The following is a 17,426-nucleotide window of genomic DNA, read 5'->3' as shown; positions in this document are numbered from 1 at the left end:
GTAAATTTTTTTATTAATGTTTTTATCGGTATATATATATATAATGTCGAATAATTATCGTATAATTGGTTGCATTATTTAATATAAATCAACGATGAAATTATATAGTCAATTTTTTGTTAAATTTTTTTAAGCTAATTTTCTACAAAATTAATGCTGGATTTTTTTTATATAAAATAACATAAGAAAATTCATAGATTATATTAAACGAATACTTACGAGCTTTCAGAGATGTATCACAAAAATAAGAGTCATACTATTTTCAAAAATGTGACCTAGGCTCTCCTGCAGGATGCCGCTTACGTATCTGATTGTTTTAAACAAAAATGAATGCCAAATTTTTTAGTTTAGAATTTTACCTTCTCTATCGCAAAAATTTCTAGACCCCTACAAGAAATTTTTTATGGGGGCACCTCATGCCCATTTGTGACCTCTTTGGTATTTTTAAAGAAATCAATGCCCTCCCAAGGCGGCTAATACGAAAGGGTGGCTGACGAGATAATTCATAAAAGAAATTCAGATAAGATTTGTGAAAAAATAATTGACTAATATAAACGCTAATTTACAAAATTACTTACTCCCTTGTTCATTTTACCATATCGTTTTTTAAATATTACCACTGAGTTTCAATCACCATTTCGATTGGTCGATGGTAATTCCCTTATTTCCTGTTCCTCTTGTAATTTAATAGTCTTTTATAATAGTATTGTGGCAACATGCTAAACTGCCTGAATTTAGCAGAGAAAAAGAAAGACATTGCTAAAATAGAGATAACTATTTTATTTAATATTTAAGAAAAATCATATACCTTTTTATCGAATTCGCTATTGTTTATCTAATCGTATATCATATTTTTTATTAACGCATCGCAACATATGTTTTTCAAATTTTATCATAGCGTTATCATCATAACGCTCCAGATTTACAAATTTATACCTATTTATGACTTTATTTTGTAATAAGACAATTGAATAAAACGCGTTTACTAGAAATTCGCCTTACATATTCGACATTATTTATAAAATGATAGGTTTTTCTTTATTCTTAAACTTTGCAAAATATATATCGTTAGAACAGCTGTTTGGGCTATATCAACAAATATTAAAGCTAAGATATCTTTACGCTATGAAGAATCAACTTTAATATAGCTTCGTTAAATAATGCAACGCTTGAAGATACCGCATTTAATATAAACACATCGTTACTCTCTCTAAAATGGTGACAGATGATGTTGCTTTGGAAAATAAATCTATTTTTGCCAAGGTAATAAAAATTAAATACTATAAATAAATGGAGTTTCAACCTTCAAAGTGAGCATAAAATAAAGGTATTAGACGACGCGCTGTAACCTCAAATAATGATATTTCAAGGTATTCGAAATTAATGAAATATATAGGTAGATTTATAAAAAAAAATTTTTTTTATAGCGACTTAAATTTTGTATCGACGATAATAATAAAAGGCAACTTCAATGTTTTTTTTTTAATTTAAAAAAAAACTACAGTTAAACGCATGCGCACTAATTATACATATATTCTGTTAGAACTGGAAATTTTAAAATAAATTAACATTCTTTATCTAGTTCCCATAAATTTTAAGGAAAGGATATTTCAGTTCCTAAATACATGCCGTTTTATTTTAAACTCAAGTTATTTTATCGGTGGAGAATAGATTAAAAATGGCCACTTAATATTTTTTTTTGAGTATAATAACGAATTATTTCATAAGATAGGGTAAAAGATTGGGAATATTGTAAATTATATTCTAAAAATGTTTCTTTTAATAAAAAATAATAATAAATTCTCAATAATTCACTATGTGCGAGCAAACGTAGTAAATAGTTATCTATAATCCATGATGTGAAAATATACAAGTTAATATTCCATCAAGAATTTAGTAAATTAATTTAGAATAAAGTTATCTACAGTTTTAATATGAATTCTCCATAAAGTGAAAAAAAACCTATTGAATCAAATCAATATTAAATAAAAAATAATTATGTAAATATAAATAGGGCGTTTCAATAAAACTAATTTTTTTCCCTCAGATAGTGAAAAGTCTAAAAACATAGCTAACCATATAATGGCAAATATAGCAGATTCGGGATTATCAATGAGTTGAATGTCAGCTTTCTGGCCTTAGTGAGTTTTGCGAAAACCAATTTACAGAAATGAGGCAGTACAATGTTGACTTAATGCCAATTGGCTGTATATGCCATATACTACATAATTCTTGCAAGAAGGCAATGAATGTATTACTGTCGATATCGAAATAATTGTAAATAAATGTTTTAACGAATTTAGTTCATCAAAATTAAAAGATTTGGTGGGGTGGTCTGACGTAGAATCGTGTGAGTTGTTGCCATGTCCCTATCAGATTTATTATTAATACTCGCCATCTAATGAATTTTAAAATTTTAGAAAATAAAGATCATAAAAGATGTCCTATTTTGAAAATTTTTTACGAGAATGAAATGGCAGAGGCATATTTAGGAATGGTTTTACATGTAGGAAATCTGCTACATGCTGTTTATGCAATTGCAATCTGAAGAATCTTTTTTAATAAAGATTAACAAAATTTTGCTATAGCTGTGTTCATCTTCACAGTTAAAAATTGACATTAAATTTTTTGGAGATATTGTTAAAAATACCTTACTAGTTCAAATATTACTCTAATCAGGCGCGTACGCAGGAATTTGGTCTAGGGGGGAGGGGGGGATAATAAAAATTTTTAAGAAATATTATTGTTTTTTAAAAATATCAAGCATAAATTTATTAGGACTAATAACTATTTCTAATATACAATTTTAAATTTAAGTGAATTATAAAAAAAATTATATGTAAAGAATCACTTAAATGACCCAAAATAGAAATTAGAATCTTTTGAGCCTTTTACACAAAAAGTTTCTTAGGAATAATTGCATTTTATATGTTATATATTTACAATGTAAAATCTAATCTTCGTTGTGATTGAGCTAATTTTTCAATTATCTCATCCTTGCTTGTCGTCAAATGCCTATGAATATTCAAAAGATCCAAACCTTTCAATCTACTTTCAGATGTTGTACTTCTTGGTATGTTTTTCAGAGACCTGCAGGTCCGGCCCCCGGGCTGGACAGTATTTTAATTTTTTTAAATATACCCGGGCCGGCCCCGAAATTTTTTTTAAAAAAACCCAAGCCGGGCTTGAAAATTTTATTTTAAAAAAAGCCGGGCCGGGCCTGAAATTTATTTTAAAAAAGCCGAGTCGGGCCTAAAATTTTTTTAAAAAGCCGGGCCTGGCCTGAAATTTTTTTAAAAAAACCCAGACCGGGCCGTAAAAAATCTTTAAAAAAATCCGGGCCGTGCCCTGCAATGGTACTCTGCAGGCCTCTGTTATTCTTTTTAAAAAAGAGAGTGTTCTCTCATTAGTTTACTAATGGGAAGAGTTTATAAACCCTTTTAATACATTGATAATTTAATCTAAAATGTGTTTGAAATAATGCAGAGCATCCATAGCATTTTTTGGGACTATATCAACCATTGTTAATCTTACAAATATAGTTATTCAGCTAGTAAGGCATATAAGATACTTTAACATCTTCATAATAAAAATCTAAGAAATATTTTTTTTTCTATCACCATCTGAAAAAGGTTGGGAAGGCTTTTGTGGAAGTAATATTTGTGGATTTGTAAGTGCTGCATGATGAATTAAAAATTCATTTATTTGGGTTATAAATGTATCTGTATTTAAGATATACTCTTCTACTGATCCTATAGTATGTTTTAACGATGAGCTTGCCTTGCTACAAGTCGAGGGAGACAAATATTAAACACGTATAGCTCTGCTTTTGACTCAACAATAAAATATGAAATTCTTCATCAACCTTAGCCCTAATTTCCTTGAGTTCTGATAAAATGCTCTCCGCTATTCTCATCTTCTTAATCAAGTCAATATCATGTTTTTGAAAAGTAATACTTAAATAGTTGTATAATTAAATAATACATTCTAATGAGAAATAAAATTTGGAATAAGCATTGAATCCAATAACTTTCTTGCTTCTGAGGAAATATTTCTTTCAGGCAATTGTGATATTTCAGTAATAGTAAATAATTGGCTCTTCTAACTCCTTAAAAGCTGTTACTGCTTGATGGCAGAGACTATATCTCGTTGGACAAGGTTGCAATTTCTTTTTCCCTGATGGACAAGAAGTTTCAGAAATAATAATTATTTGACTAGAAATTTGAAAATGGTAGATAAATATTAGGCCATTTGAAAATAATAAGTAAATATTACGGCGGAAAACTTGAAATCGAAATTAATTGATAAAATAACTTAGTAGATAAATGTGATAATAAATGTAATTAAATATATATTTAATATGAGATAAGAATAAATATTAACAAATATAAATTAATATAAACAATTATATTTTTGAAAAATATATCCGGCATGCCCCCCCCCTCCCCGCTGCGTACGCCAATGACTCTAATTAATGTATTTTTAAATGAAGCATATATTTTTATTAAGACAATTTTAGAATATTTGCAATCAAAATTTGATTCAATTACTCGATTTACAAATGTATAGATATGACCTTGGAACAGCACCAATCAATTGATGGTTTTTGTAATTTGATAAATATGATAAAATTACCAATTATTATATCGATTAATGTTTAAAAACAATAATGAATTTTATTTGTAATTCTTTTGTATATATACATTTATATAATTATCCAATTTAACTTCTAATAATATGCAATTTGATTAACCTCGATAATATAATATTGAATGTCGGAAAGTTATGATAATATAATATACAAATAATATATAACGTAACCTTTAAAATATATACGATATTCTAATATAACATAGATATTAATGTCTTGTTTGAGGAGATTGTCTATTTTTGATTCGCCAGAATGATCAAAGATAGATGGTCTAAAAGCAAAGGAGAAATAGGTGGAATTCTTTTGAAATAACGATAAATTCCCATCCTTGGGAAAAATATGTGAGTATGTTTTCTCCTTATCTCGTTCTAATGACTCATCGGAGAGCATTATTAACTGATGAGGACTTCCTATGAGAAAATCGGATTGTCTAACAACATTAGAGGCTGAGCTAATGCACAAGCCAGCAATTTTATTCTTAATAACAACGGTAAACGTTTATTACCATTATTTAAATCTCAAATAAAATATAATTAATACTATAACTAGAAACAAAGGGTCGGCTTGAGTATCGAGTTTTTTCGTTGATTTAATATGGAATATAACACATGTCAATATCATCTATATAATCATATAAAAATGAATGATATACATTACAGAGTTTAATAGAAACCATGTCATCATGCCATCATTATCAAAATTATTATAATTATGAATATCAATATTAAATATGGAAATAAATTAGTATATGTTAATTAAATTTTTGTTAATTTTATCATCATATTTAAGACATACCATTATTGGTAATAAGCAATCCAAAAATTATTCAAAATAAATAATGACTGTATTGATTAAGATTAAGAAATATGCTAAATTTCTAAAGCGCAATTGCATCATATTAATATCACACAATCCCACATTCTCCCCTGTGTTAAAGAAGATTGGATAAGGAAAGCTTAAATCAGAATGTTATTGACTTTTAGTTTTTATAATAATATTAAATTTCGTCGTATTTTATCCTTATAAAAAAATTGTTGTTTTCAGTATGGGGCCCAGTCGATTAGTGAAAGTATCACTTCTCATATCTTATGTGCTACGAGATATCATATTATTAAAATGTAATGAGAACTATTTTTAAAAAATTAAAGAGGAATTGAATGGTCGCTTTGATATTCTATATATCATACACCTTACAGAACGAACTACCTATTTGGTTTCAAAAAATATCTGATACTTGCTGCGATACTAAATAACAATTTTTTCCTATATAATTGTGGCCCCCAATGATATAAATGCCAACCTCGCTTATAGGCTTCTTAATCGATTCGAAATTTTTGGTATCTTATTTCCAAAAAAATTATAGTAGTTGATAATCTCTTACCATCATTCATATAAAATTTCTTAAAAACTATATTAACTTAGATATTTAAGATTAGACTCTTTTTGATTATTTAGAAACTCAACTTAATCGCTTCATCGACTAAATCTATCGGTAATATAAATAAATCACATCGCGATCATTTAAAAAATAAGTTCAGAAGCAATATTGCAATACTTTTTTATAATATACTATATCATGCTAAGAGTAACATTTATAAACCCTAATTCTCAAAGATATTAGAACTTATTTTAGATTTTAAAGATAATTATATCATTGATTGATATATTACATTACTATGAAATTACGATTATTTGTAAGATAATTCTAGAATATTATACATTATCTGTTGATTGTTGTAATACGTTAATTTGTAATCTATAAAATAATCATTATTTTATTATTAAAATTGTTTATAAAAATGAGATTTAATCTTTTTTCATACTGCAAGGGAATTGATGAAGAAAATTTTCCTGAGAGAGTCAAAGGTTGAAATAGCATAATAAATTAAAATAACAGAGTTTATTTATAAGAACCAAATGGAAATAGATGTTGGCCAAAATTTAAAAGATGGATAATAAATAAATTTAGTAATAACCGAACGAAAGATGAGCGTAAATATTTTCCAGGTTTTATAATTATACCAATTTTACGAATGTTTATATTTCATTCATGTATTAAAACTATTGAAATGGATAAAATGAATATTTATTTTTATCTATCAATATAGGGTCGGGAATGAATCAAACCAAAGTATAAATTTTTTTTATTAGTCATATGGTGATTAGGCCTATTCAAAAACGAATACGCTTCGAACAATGAATTAGATCGTATTCGATTTTTTTAAACAAATCGAATTATTCAAAAATATACCAATCAAAAAGATAGTAAACTTTATCATTTCTATGAATACGAATGCAAAATTTTTCGATTTGATTAAAAGAATAGAATAATATAAAAAATATAGCAATGATGGCGATTCCACCTAAATGAACCTGGGTTAGGGCCAATAATATAATAGCTCTTGCCATTTATTTTGGTTGTTGTAGCCGAATAAGCTTTACATTTTATATATAAATGGATAAATATTTTCATCTTAAGGCTATACCTAGTAGAAAATGCGAGATATCGGATTTCAATATCTTTACTTTGGTGAAGGAAGGAAAATTTAACCGCGAATATTTGGCTAGTTGTGATGGCGATAAGCAACCGCAAATTTACAAGATAAAATTTATGCCTAAACAAGTTAGATATGGTTCAGAGGTTTATATATATTTAGAAAATAAATAAATCTTAACAATCTCTAATAAATCTAATTAAAAATGTTACACTCAAAATTTCAATTTTATTTATTAGACCATTGATCCAATTCGTAAATTTAAGACCGAAAAAATGGTCTTAGAAATGGCGACTAGTTATTCATTTTTGATGGGATTGCATGCATCTTATAGCCTTCCCTTCGGGTATTTAATACTTTTAGAAGATTATTTAGCTTTAAGAATCGAGGCTAAAACCCTATTTACTTTTTGTGAGTAATAAAGTATTAAAATATAGATGTCCTACAAAAAACTTCGATCAGTTGTTTGTGAACATAATTATAATTAAGTCAGCTGTAGTCAATGTCATTACATATGCTTTGTTAATAAGATACAGAATTTAATTTTTTCTATATATGGAATTAATTAAAAATAATTACTTATATTTCACAGATACATATTAGTAACAAAGGACATTGGTCGAAGGAATTTATCTGATTATATTAAAGGAAAGTCTATCTCAAATGGTCGTATAGCTTTTTATGCTGCCGAGATTATTCTAGCAATAAACTTTTTACATAGAAACGGTTATTTCAATTATTTGTGTTAATTAAGCAATTTTCCTATTTTTGCCAAACAAATAATTTTATATTTATTTTTAATTTATAGATATTGTACACAGGAACATATGCCCTAACAATATCTTACTAGATGACGGTCACATTAAATTATCTAATTTTGCAACATGCAAGGTAATTTCCCCAATAAAGCAAAAATATAATTTAGTTTAAAAATAAATTTCTCGCTAAATTGTTTCTTTATTTAAGTAAATATTACTAATACAATAGTTAAAAATAAAATAAATGTTTTAAAAAAAACTTAAAAATATATTATATTAAACAAGCCATTATTTTAATTACAAATTAGAAACTAGGGAAAGGTAAAAGAACAAAATCAATATGTGGAACTCCCCTATATCGTGCACCAGAAATGATAGGATCTCAAAATTATGGTAAAATTATTTCGCGTTTTTTAGATATTAAATCAAAATTTTTATGAACTCGTCACTATATTCTATTTTCTCGAGCTCCGGCCGGGACTTGTTTATGAATATTTATGATAAAATATTTTCGATTTACCCTAGTTATTTTTATTTTTTATAAAAATATAATGTCCATTAGACGGAACAATTGGAAGTATTAATTTTGACTTCCATCTTGATCAGTTCCTATGAGTGTTTTGCTTTAACTATTATAGTAGCCAGTTTAAAATAAACTATAATAAAGCCAGCCCTAGCAAATTTATTCCGAAAATTTTATCAATATTTAAAGCTTATTTGTACGTTGTTTTAATCGATTCGGTAAATGTAATAAAAATGTTTGAAAAGTGATATCGTCGGATGGAAAAATTTAGAGGCCCTATATACCATGTTTGCGCTAGTGCATAAATAATACTTATTATTTCCTCAATCAAGTTTACAAAACACAAAAAAGATACTGAATTATAAAAAAATGAAAAAATACTAATAAATTTGAAGCTAAGTGAGATAAGTTTTTGAAACACTGATTTTGATAATCATACCGAGCCATAACCTACTGCTTAATTAGCATTTGATCTGTTTAGTTGATGGTATTAAAGAGGGGTTTTCTAAATGCGCTTTAGGTTACCTCTAAATTCTTTTAGGCTTTGTTTCCCCAATAAAAAAGCTTAACTTCTTCGCCCTTTATAGATTTTTTCTGTTCTTTTCTTTAATAGATTTATAAAGAAAATGGTTAGAATTTTATAATATATTGAAACTAATTGCATTTTAAAAAAATATGATATGGATCTGTGTCTCCATAATAAAATATTTTTGACAAACATTTAAAAACTGCAATACTAAAGTTTAGTCAAATTTATAATATTTCTGAGTAATACACATTACAGTTTAGAATTTTATTTATTTTGCCTAAATCTGGTTTATTTATATTTATTACGGCATCTTTGGAAAGTGTGATACCAAAATAGGATGAATTAGTTAAGTTAAAATTGTAAACGATAACGGTAGAAGATATTTTTACCAAAAATCAAGCCATTTTATACATCTTCATTGAACTAAATACTATCACGTGATTTAGCATTACAGAGCATTCATAAAATTGTTATAAAATAATATTATAGTTACGGTGTTAATATTTTATCCACGCATCCCTTACACTATTCAGATTAGCTTGCGTAAATAGTGTACCCATGATGGTAAAAACCTGCTTCCATTATTTGGGAAGCTATGCAATTTAAGAACTTTTTCTCTTTAACTGAGCATTTAATTTTATGATTTAGATGATTAAAATATGCAGTGGATTTATATTACATAAAAAATGTATCATATGCTTAGAAAATTAAATTTTATTAAAAAATCTTGATTCAGGTGGCTATTCTAATTTTTCAGAGAACTCGAGGCCTTGTGCACTCCAACTCCTCCCCTCAATTCCCTAGTGGCCCTACTGAATTTATATTATTACAAAAATATCTGAATTAGTAGATAAATAGATATATTTATTTATTCAAAGATTTTAGTGTAGATTGGTGGTCCTTTGGTATTATTTTATACCAACTGATAGTGCGTAAAAATCCCTACATAGAGGTGATCGATGCTAATATAGATTCAAAATACCTAATCAATCGAGGTTCAAATATTTGCATCTTAAAATGTTTAATATACTATTTTAATACGATCATGCATTAAAGATTAATATTTCAATTATTATTAATATGTTATACACTATTTCTAACTATTTTAAATGAAGCACCATATATCCCACTTCAACTTTCAAGTGCTACTTCAACGATCTTGTCAGGATTTCTGAAAAAGGTTTGATAAAATTTTATATAAAGTAAATTTCTTAATAATTTTCAGAATCCACGTGAACGACTTGGTTGCGATCCAGGTAATTATCCATGGGACATTATGTTCCACAGCTATTTTAAGGATATAAATTGGGAAATGGTAATTTTTTAAAAAATATTAATATTTTATTAAAATTATAATTTTGTCAATATAATTATATTTATTTATTTCTTTATCATTCAAGCTCGAACAAAGGAAAATAAAGCCACCTCACAAACGAAAGCGAAAATAAAGAATTATTTTATTTCCTTTCTTCATTTAGCTACTTTTATCATTTTTGGATTCTTATTTTAGGATTTTTTCTTTTATTCTTCACTTTGCTACTTTTATCATTTTTGAATTCTTAATTTAGGATTTTTTCTTTTATTTCTTCACTTTGCTACTTTTATCATTCTTGGATTCTTATTTTAGCATTTTTTCTTTTATTTCTTCACTTTGCTACTTTCATTCTTGGATTCTTATTTTAGCATTTTTTCTTTTATTTCTTCACTTTGCTACTTTTATCATTCATGGATTCTTATTTTAGCATTTTTTCTTTTATTTCTTCACTTTGCTATACTTTTATTATCATTTTTGATTTCTTATTTTAGGATTTTTTTCTTTTATTTCTTCACTTTGCTACTTTTATCATTCTTGGATTCTTATTTTAGCATTTTTTCTTTTATTTCTTCACTTTGCTAATTTTATCATTTTTAGTTTCTTATTTTAGGATTTTTTCTTTTATTTCTTCGCTTTGCTACTTTTATCATTTTTGGATTATTATTTTAGGATTTTTTCTTTTATTTCTTCACTTTGCTACTTTTATCATTCTTGGATTCTTATTTTAGGATTTTATCTTTTATTTCTTCACTTTGCTACTTTTATATTCTTGGATTCTTATTTTAGCATTTTTTCTTTTATTTCTTCACTTTGCTTAATTTTATCATTTTTAGTTTCTTATTTTAGGATTTTTTCTTTTATTTCTTCGCTTTGCTACTTTTAACATTTTTGGATTCTTATTTTAGGATTTTTTCTTTTATTTCTTCACTTTGCTACTTTTATCATTCTTGGATTCTTATTTTAGGATTTTTTCTTTTATTTCTTCACTTTGCTACTTTTATCATTCTTGGATTCTTATTTTAGCATTTTTTCTTTTATTTCTTCACTTTGCTACTTTCATTCTTGGATTCTTATTTTAGCATTTTTTCTTTTATTTCTTCACTTTGATACTTTTACCATTCATGGATTCTTATTTTAGCATTTTTTCTTTTATTTCTTCACTTTGCTATACTTTTATTATCATTTTTGGTTTTTTAGGATTTTTTTCTTTTATTTCTTCACTTTGCTACTTTTATCATTCTTGGATTCTTATTTTAGCATTTTTTCTTTTATTTCTTCACTTTGCTAATTTTATCATTTTCAGTTTCTTATTTTAGGATTTTTTCTTTTATTTCTTCACTTTGCTACTTTTATCATTTATATATTCTTATTTTAGTATTTTTTCTTTTGTTCCTTCACTTTGCTACTTTTATCATTTTTGGATTCTTATTTTAGGATTTTTTCTTTTATTTCTTCACTTTGCTATACTTTTATTATCATTTTTGGTTTCTTATTTTAGGATTTTTTCTTTTATTTCTTCGCTTTGCTACTTTTATCATTTTTGGATTCTTATTTTAGCATTTTTTCTTTTATTTCTTCACTTTGCTACTTTTATCATTCATGGATTCTTATTTTAGCATTTTTTCTCTTATTTCTTCACCTTACTACTTTTATCATTTTTGGGTTCTTATTTTAGGATTTTTTTCTTTTATTTCTTCACTTGGCTACTTTTATCATTTTTGGTTTCTTATTTTAGGATTTTTTTCTTTTATTTCTTCACACTTGGCTACTTTTATCTTTTTTAGTTTCTTATTTTAGCATTTTTCTTTTATTTCATCACTTTGCTAATTTTATCATTTTTAGTTTCTTATTTTAGGATTTTTTCTTTTATTTCTTCACTTTGCCACTTTTATCATTCTTGGATTCTTTTTTTAGCATTTTTTCTTTTATTTCTTCACCTTGCTACTTTTGTCATTTTTGGTTTCTTATTTTAGGATTTTTTTCTTTTATTTCTTCACTTGGCTACTTTTATCATTTTTGGCTTATTTTAGGATTTTTTCTTTTATTTCTTCACTTTGCTACTTTTATCATTTTTGTATTTTTATTTTAGCATTTTTTCTTTAATTTCTTCACTTGCTACTTTTATCATTTTTGGATTCTTATTTTACGATTTTTTCTTTTATTTCTTCACTTTGCTAATTTTATCATTTTTGGATTCTTATTTTAGGATTTTTTTCTTTTATTTTTTCACTTTGCTACTTTTATCATTCTTGGATTCTTTTTTTAGCATTTTTTCTTTTATTTCTTCACCTTGCTACTTTTGTCATTTTTGGTTTCTTATTTTAGGATTTTTTTCTTTTATTTCTTCACTTGGCTACTTTTATCATTTTTAGTTTCTTATTTTAGGATTTTTTCTTTTATTTCTTCGCTTTGCTACTTTTATCATTTTTGGATTCTTATTTTAGCATTTTTTCTTTTATTTCTTCACTTTGCTACTTTTATCATTCATGGATTCTTATTTTAGCATTTTTTCTTTTATTTCTTCACCTTACTACTTTTATCATTTTTGGTTTCTTATTTTAGGATTTTTTTCTTTTATTTCTTCACTTGGCTACTTTTATCATTTTTGGTTTCTTATTTTAGGATTTTTTTCTTTTATTTCTTCACTTGGCTACTTTTATCATTTTTAGTTTCTTATTTTAAGATTTTTTCTTTTATTTCTTCGCTTTGCTACTTTTATCATTTATGGATTCTTATTTAGCATTTTTTCTTTTATTTCTTCACTTTGCTACTTTTATCATTCTTGGATTCTTTTTTTAGCATTTTTTCTTTTATTTCTTCACCTTGCTACTTTTGTCATTTATTGTTTCTTATTTTAGGATTTTTTTCTTTTATTTCTTCACTTGGCTACTTTTATCATTTTTGGATTCTTATTTTAGGATTTTTTCTTTTATTTCTTCACTTTGCTACTTTTATCATTTTTGTATTTTTATTTTAGCATTTTTTCTTTAATTTCTTCACTTGCTACTTTTATCATTTTTGGATTCTTATTTTACGATTTTTTCTTTTATTTCTTCATTTTGCTAATTTTATCATTTTTGGATTCTTATTTTAGGATTTTTTTCTTTTATTTTTTCACTTTGCTACTTTTATCATTCTTGGATTCTTTTTTTAGCATTTTTTCTTTTATTTCTTCACCTTGCTACTTTTGTCATTTTTGGTTTTTTATTTTAGGATTTTTTTCTTTTATTTCTTCACTTGGCTACTTTTATCATTTTTAGTTTCTTATTTTAGGATTTTTTCTTTTATTTCTTCGCTTTGCTACTTTTATCATTTGTATATTATTATTTTAGCATTTTTTCTTTTATTTCTTCACTTTGCTACTTTTATCATTCATGGATTATTATTTTAGCATTTTTTCTTTTATTTCTTCACTTGGCTACTTTTATCATTTTTAGTTTCTTATTTTAGGATTTTTTCTTTTATTTCTTCGCTTTGCTACTTTTATCATTTGTATATTATTATTTTAGCATTTTTTCTTTTATTTCTTCACTTTGCTACTTTTATCATTCATGGATTATTATTTTAGCATTTTTTCTTTTATTTCTTCACTTGGCTACTTTTATCATTTTTGGTTTCTTATTTTAGGATTTTTTTCTTTTATTTCTTCACTTGGCTACTTTTATCATTTTTAGTTTCTTATTTTAGGATTTTTTCTTTTATTTCTTCGCTTTGCTATACTTTTATCATTTGTATATTCTTATTTTAGCATTTTTTCTTTTATTTCTTCACTTTGCTACTTTTATCATTCATGGATTATTATTTTAGCATTTTTTCTTTTATTTCTTCACTTGGCTACTTTTATCATTTTTGGTTTCTTATTAAAGGATTTTTTTCTTTTATTTCTTCACTTGGCTACTTTTATCATTTTTAGTTTCTTATTTTAGGATTTTTTTCTTTTATTTCTTCACTTGGCTACTTTTATCATTTTTAGTATTCTTATTTTAGGATTTTTTCTTTTATTTCTTCGCTTTGCTACTTTTATCATTTTTGGATTATTATTTTAGCATTTTTTCTTTTATTTCTTCACTTGGCTACTTTTATCATTTTTGGTTTCTTATTTTAGGATTTTTTTCTTTTATTTTTTCACTTTGCTACTTTTATCATTCTTGGATTCTTTTTTTAGCATTTTTTCTTTTATTTCTTCACCTTGCTACTTTTGTCATTTTTGGTTTTTTATTTTAGGATTTTTTTCTTTTATTTCTTCACTTGGCTACTTTTATCATTTTTAGTTTCTTATTTTAGGATTTTTTCTTTTATTTCTTCGCTTTGCTACTTTTATCATTTGTATATTCTTATTTTAGCATTTTTTCTTTTATTTCTTCACTTTGCTACTTTTATCATTCATGGATTATTATTTTAGCATTTTTTCTTTTATTTCTTCACTTGGCTACTTTTATCATTTTTGGTTTCTTATTTTAGGATTTTTTTCTTTTATTTCTTCACTTGGCTACTTTTATCATTTTTAGTTTCTTATTTTAGGATTTTTTCTTTTATTTCTTCGCTTTGCTACTTTTATCATTTGTATATTCTTATTTTAGCATTTTTTCTTTTATTTCTTCACTTTGCTACTTTTATCATTCATGGATTATTATTTTAGCATTTTTTCTTTTATTTCTTCACTTGGCTACTTTTATCATTTTTGGTTTCTTATTTTAGGATTTTTTTCTTTTATTTCTTCACTTGGCTACTTTTATCATTTTTAGTTTCTTATTTTAGGATTTTTTTCTTTTATTTCTTCACTTGGCTACTTTTATCATTTTTAGTTTCTTATTTTAGGATTTTTTTCTTTTATTTCTTCACTTGGCTACTTTTATCATTTTTAGTTTCTTATTTTAGGATTTTTTCTTTTATTTCTTCGCTTTGCTACTTTTATCATTTTTGGATTATTATTTTAGCATTTTTTCTTTTATTTCTTCACTTGGCTACTTTTATCATTTTTAGTTTCTTATTTTAGGATTTTTTTCTTTTATTTTTTCACTTTGCTACTTTTATCATTCTTGGATTCTTTTTTTAGCATTTTTTCTTTTATTTCTTCACCTTGCTACTTTTGTCATTTTTGGTTTTTTATTTTAGGATTTTTTTCTTTTATTTCTTCACTTGGCTACTTTTATCATTTTTAGTTTCTTATTTTAGGATTTTTTCTTTTATTTCTTCGCTTTGCTACTTTTATCATTTGTATATTCTTATTTTAGCATTTTTTCTTTTATTTCTTCACTTTGCTACTTTTATCATTCATGGATTATTATTTTAGCATTTTTTCTTTTATTTCTTCACTTGGCTACTTTTATCATTTTTAGTTTCTTATTTTAGGATTTTTTCTTTTATTTCTTCGCTTTGCTACTTTTATCATTTTTGGATTATTATTTTAGCATTTTTTCTTTTATTTCTTCACTTGGCTACTTTTATCATTTTTAGTTTCTTATTTTAGGATTTTTTCTTTTATTTCTTCGCTTTGCTACTTTTATCATTTTTGGATTATTATTTTAGCATTTTTTCTTTTATTTCTTCACCTTGGCTACTTTTATCATTTTTAGTTTCTTATTTTAGGATTTTTTCTTTTATTTCTTCGCTTTGCTACTTTTATCATTTTTGGATTATTATTTTAGCATTTTTTCTTTTATTTCTTCACTTGGCTACTTTTATCATTTTTAGTTTCTTATTTTAGGATTTTTTCTTTTATTTCTTCGCTTTGCTACTTTTATCATTTTTGGATTATTATTTTAGCATTTTTTCTTTTATTTCTTCACTTGGCTACTTTTATCATTTTTAGTTTCTTATTTTAGGATTTTTTCTTATATTTCTTCGCTTTGCTACTTTTATCATTTTTAGTTTCTTATTTTAGGATTTTTTCTTTTATTTCTTCGCTTTGCTACTTTTATCATTTTTGGTTTCTTATTTTAGGATTTTTTTCTTTTATTTTTTCACTTTGCTACTTTTATCATTCTTGGATTCTTTTTTTAGCATTTTTTCTTTTACTTCACCTTGCTACTTTTGTCATTTTTGTTTTTTATTTTAGGATTTTTTTCTTTTATTTCTTCAATTGGCTACTTTTATCATTTTTAGTTTCTTATTTTAGGATTTTTTCTTTTATTTCTTCGCTTTGCTACTTTTATCATTTGTATATTCTTATTTTAGCATTTTTTCTTTTATTTCTTCACTTTGCTACTTTTATCATTCATGGATTATTATTTTAGCATTTTTTCTTTTATTTCTTCACTTGGCTACTTTTATCATTTTTGGTTTCTTATTTTAGGATTTTTTTCTTTTATTTCTTCACTTGGCTACTTTTATCATTTTTAGTTTCTTATTTTAGGATTTTTTCTTTTATTTCTTCGCTTTGCTACTTTTATCATTTGTATATTCTTATTTTAGCATTTTTTCTTTTATTTCTTCACTTTGCTACTTTTATCATTCATGGATTATTATTTTAGCATTTTTTCTTTTATTTCTTCACTTGGCTACTTTTATCATTTTTGGTTTCTTATTTTAGGATTTTTTTCTTTTATTTCTTCACTTTGCTACTTTTATCATTTATATATTCCTATTTTAGCATTTTTTCTTTTATTTTTTCGCTTTGCTACTTTTATCACTTTTGGATTCTTATTTTAGCATTTTTTCTTTTATTTCTTCGCTTTGCTACTTTTATCATTTTTCTTTTATTTCTTCACTTTGCTACTTTTATCATTTTAGGATTCTTATTTTAGGATTTTTTCTTTTATTTCTTCACTTTGCTACTTTTATCATTTTTGGATTCTTATTTTAGCATTTTTATTTTATTTCTTCACTTTGCTACTTTTATCATTTTTGCTTTCTTATTTTAGGGTTTTTTCTTTTGTTTCATCACTTTGCTACTTTTATCATTTTTGGATTCTTATTTTAGGATTTTTTCTTTTGTTTCTTCACTTTGCTTACTTTTATCATTTTAGGATTCTTATTTTAGGATTTTTTCTTTTATTTCTTCACTTTGCTACTTTTATCATTTTTGGATTCTTATTTTAGCATTTTTCTTTTATTTCTTCACTTTGCTACTTTTATCATTTTTGGTTTCTTATTTTAGCATTTTTTCTTTTATTTCTTCACTTTGCTACTTTTATCATTTTTGTATTCTTATTT

General features: G+C 25.0%; 1 protein-coding gene across 1 annotated transcript; it reads left to right on the top strand.

The window, feature by feature from the left end:
• Window positions 1–7,106: 7,106 nt before the first annotated feature.
• Window positions 7,107–10,404, top strand: LOC135926719 (protein kinase C zeta type-like). Its single transcript, XM_065462651.1, has 9 exons — window positions 7,107–7,292; window positions 7,386–7,492; window positions 7,739–7,872; window positions 7,955–8,037; window positions 8,213–8,297; window positions 9,835–9,951; window positions 10,072–10,136; window positions 10,182–10,271; window positions 10,357–10,404. Exons 1-9 carry the CDS (start codon window positions 7,107–7,109, stop codon window positions 10,402–10,404), a joined length of 915 nt encoding a protein of 304 aa, XP_065318723.1.
• Window positions 10,405–17,426: the final 7,022 nt, after the last annotated feature.

Source organism: Gordionus sp. m RMFG-2023, chromosome 3, assembly GCF_954871325.1.
Source record: "Gordionus sp. m RMFG-2023 chromosome 3, tfGorSpeb1-WG-v2, whole genome shotgun sequence".
Classification (NCBI taxonomy): domain Eukaryota; kingdom Metazoa; phylum Nematomorpha; class Gordioida; order Chordodea; family Parachordodidae; genus Gordionus; species Gordionus sp. m RMFG-2023.
This window is presented reverse-complemented; position numbering and strand designations above follow the sequence as displayed.

What these genes read in the sequence shown, in the direction of transcription:
- LOC135926719 (XM_065462651.1), top strand. Translation starts at nt 7,107, where the DNA reads ATGGATAAATATTTTCATCTTAAGGCTATACCTAGTAGAAAATGCGAG. An exon ending in AAGTTAGATATGGTTCAGAG is followed by an intron (nt 7,293 to 7,385) that starts GTTTATATATAT and finishes TTTATTTATTAG; the next exon opens with ACCATTGATCCAATTCGTAA. An exon ending in AAACTTTTTACATAGAAACG is followed by an intron (nt 7,873 to 7,954) that starts GTTATTTCAATT and finishes TTTAATTTATAG; the next exon opens with ATATTGTACACAGGAACATA.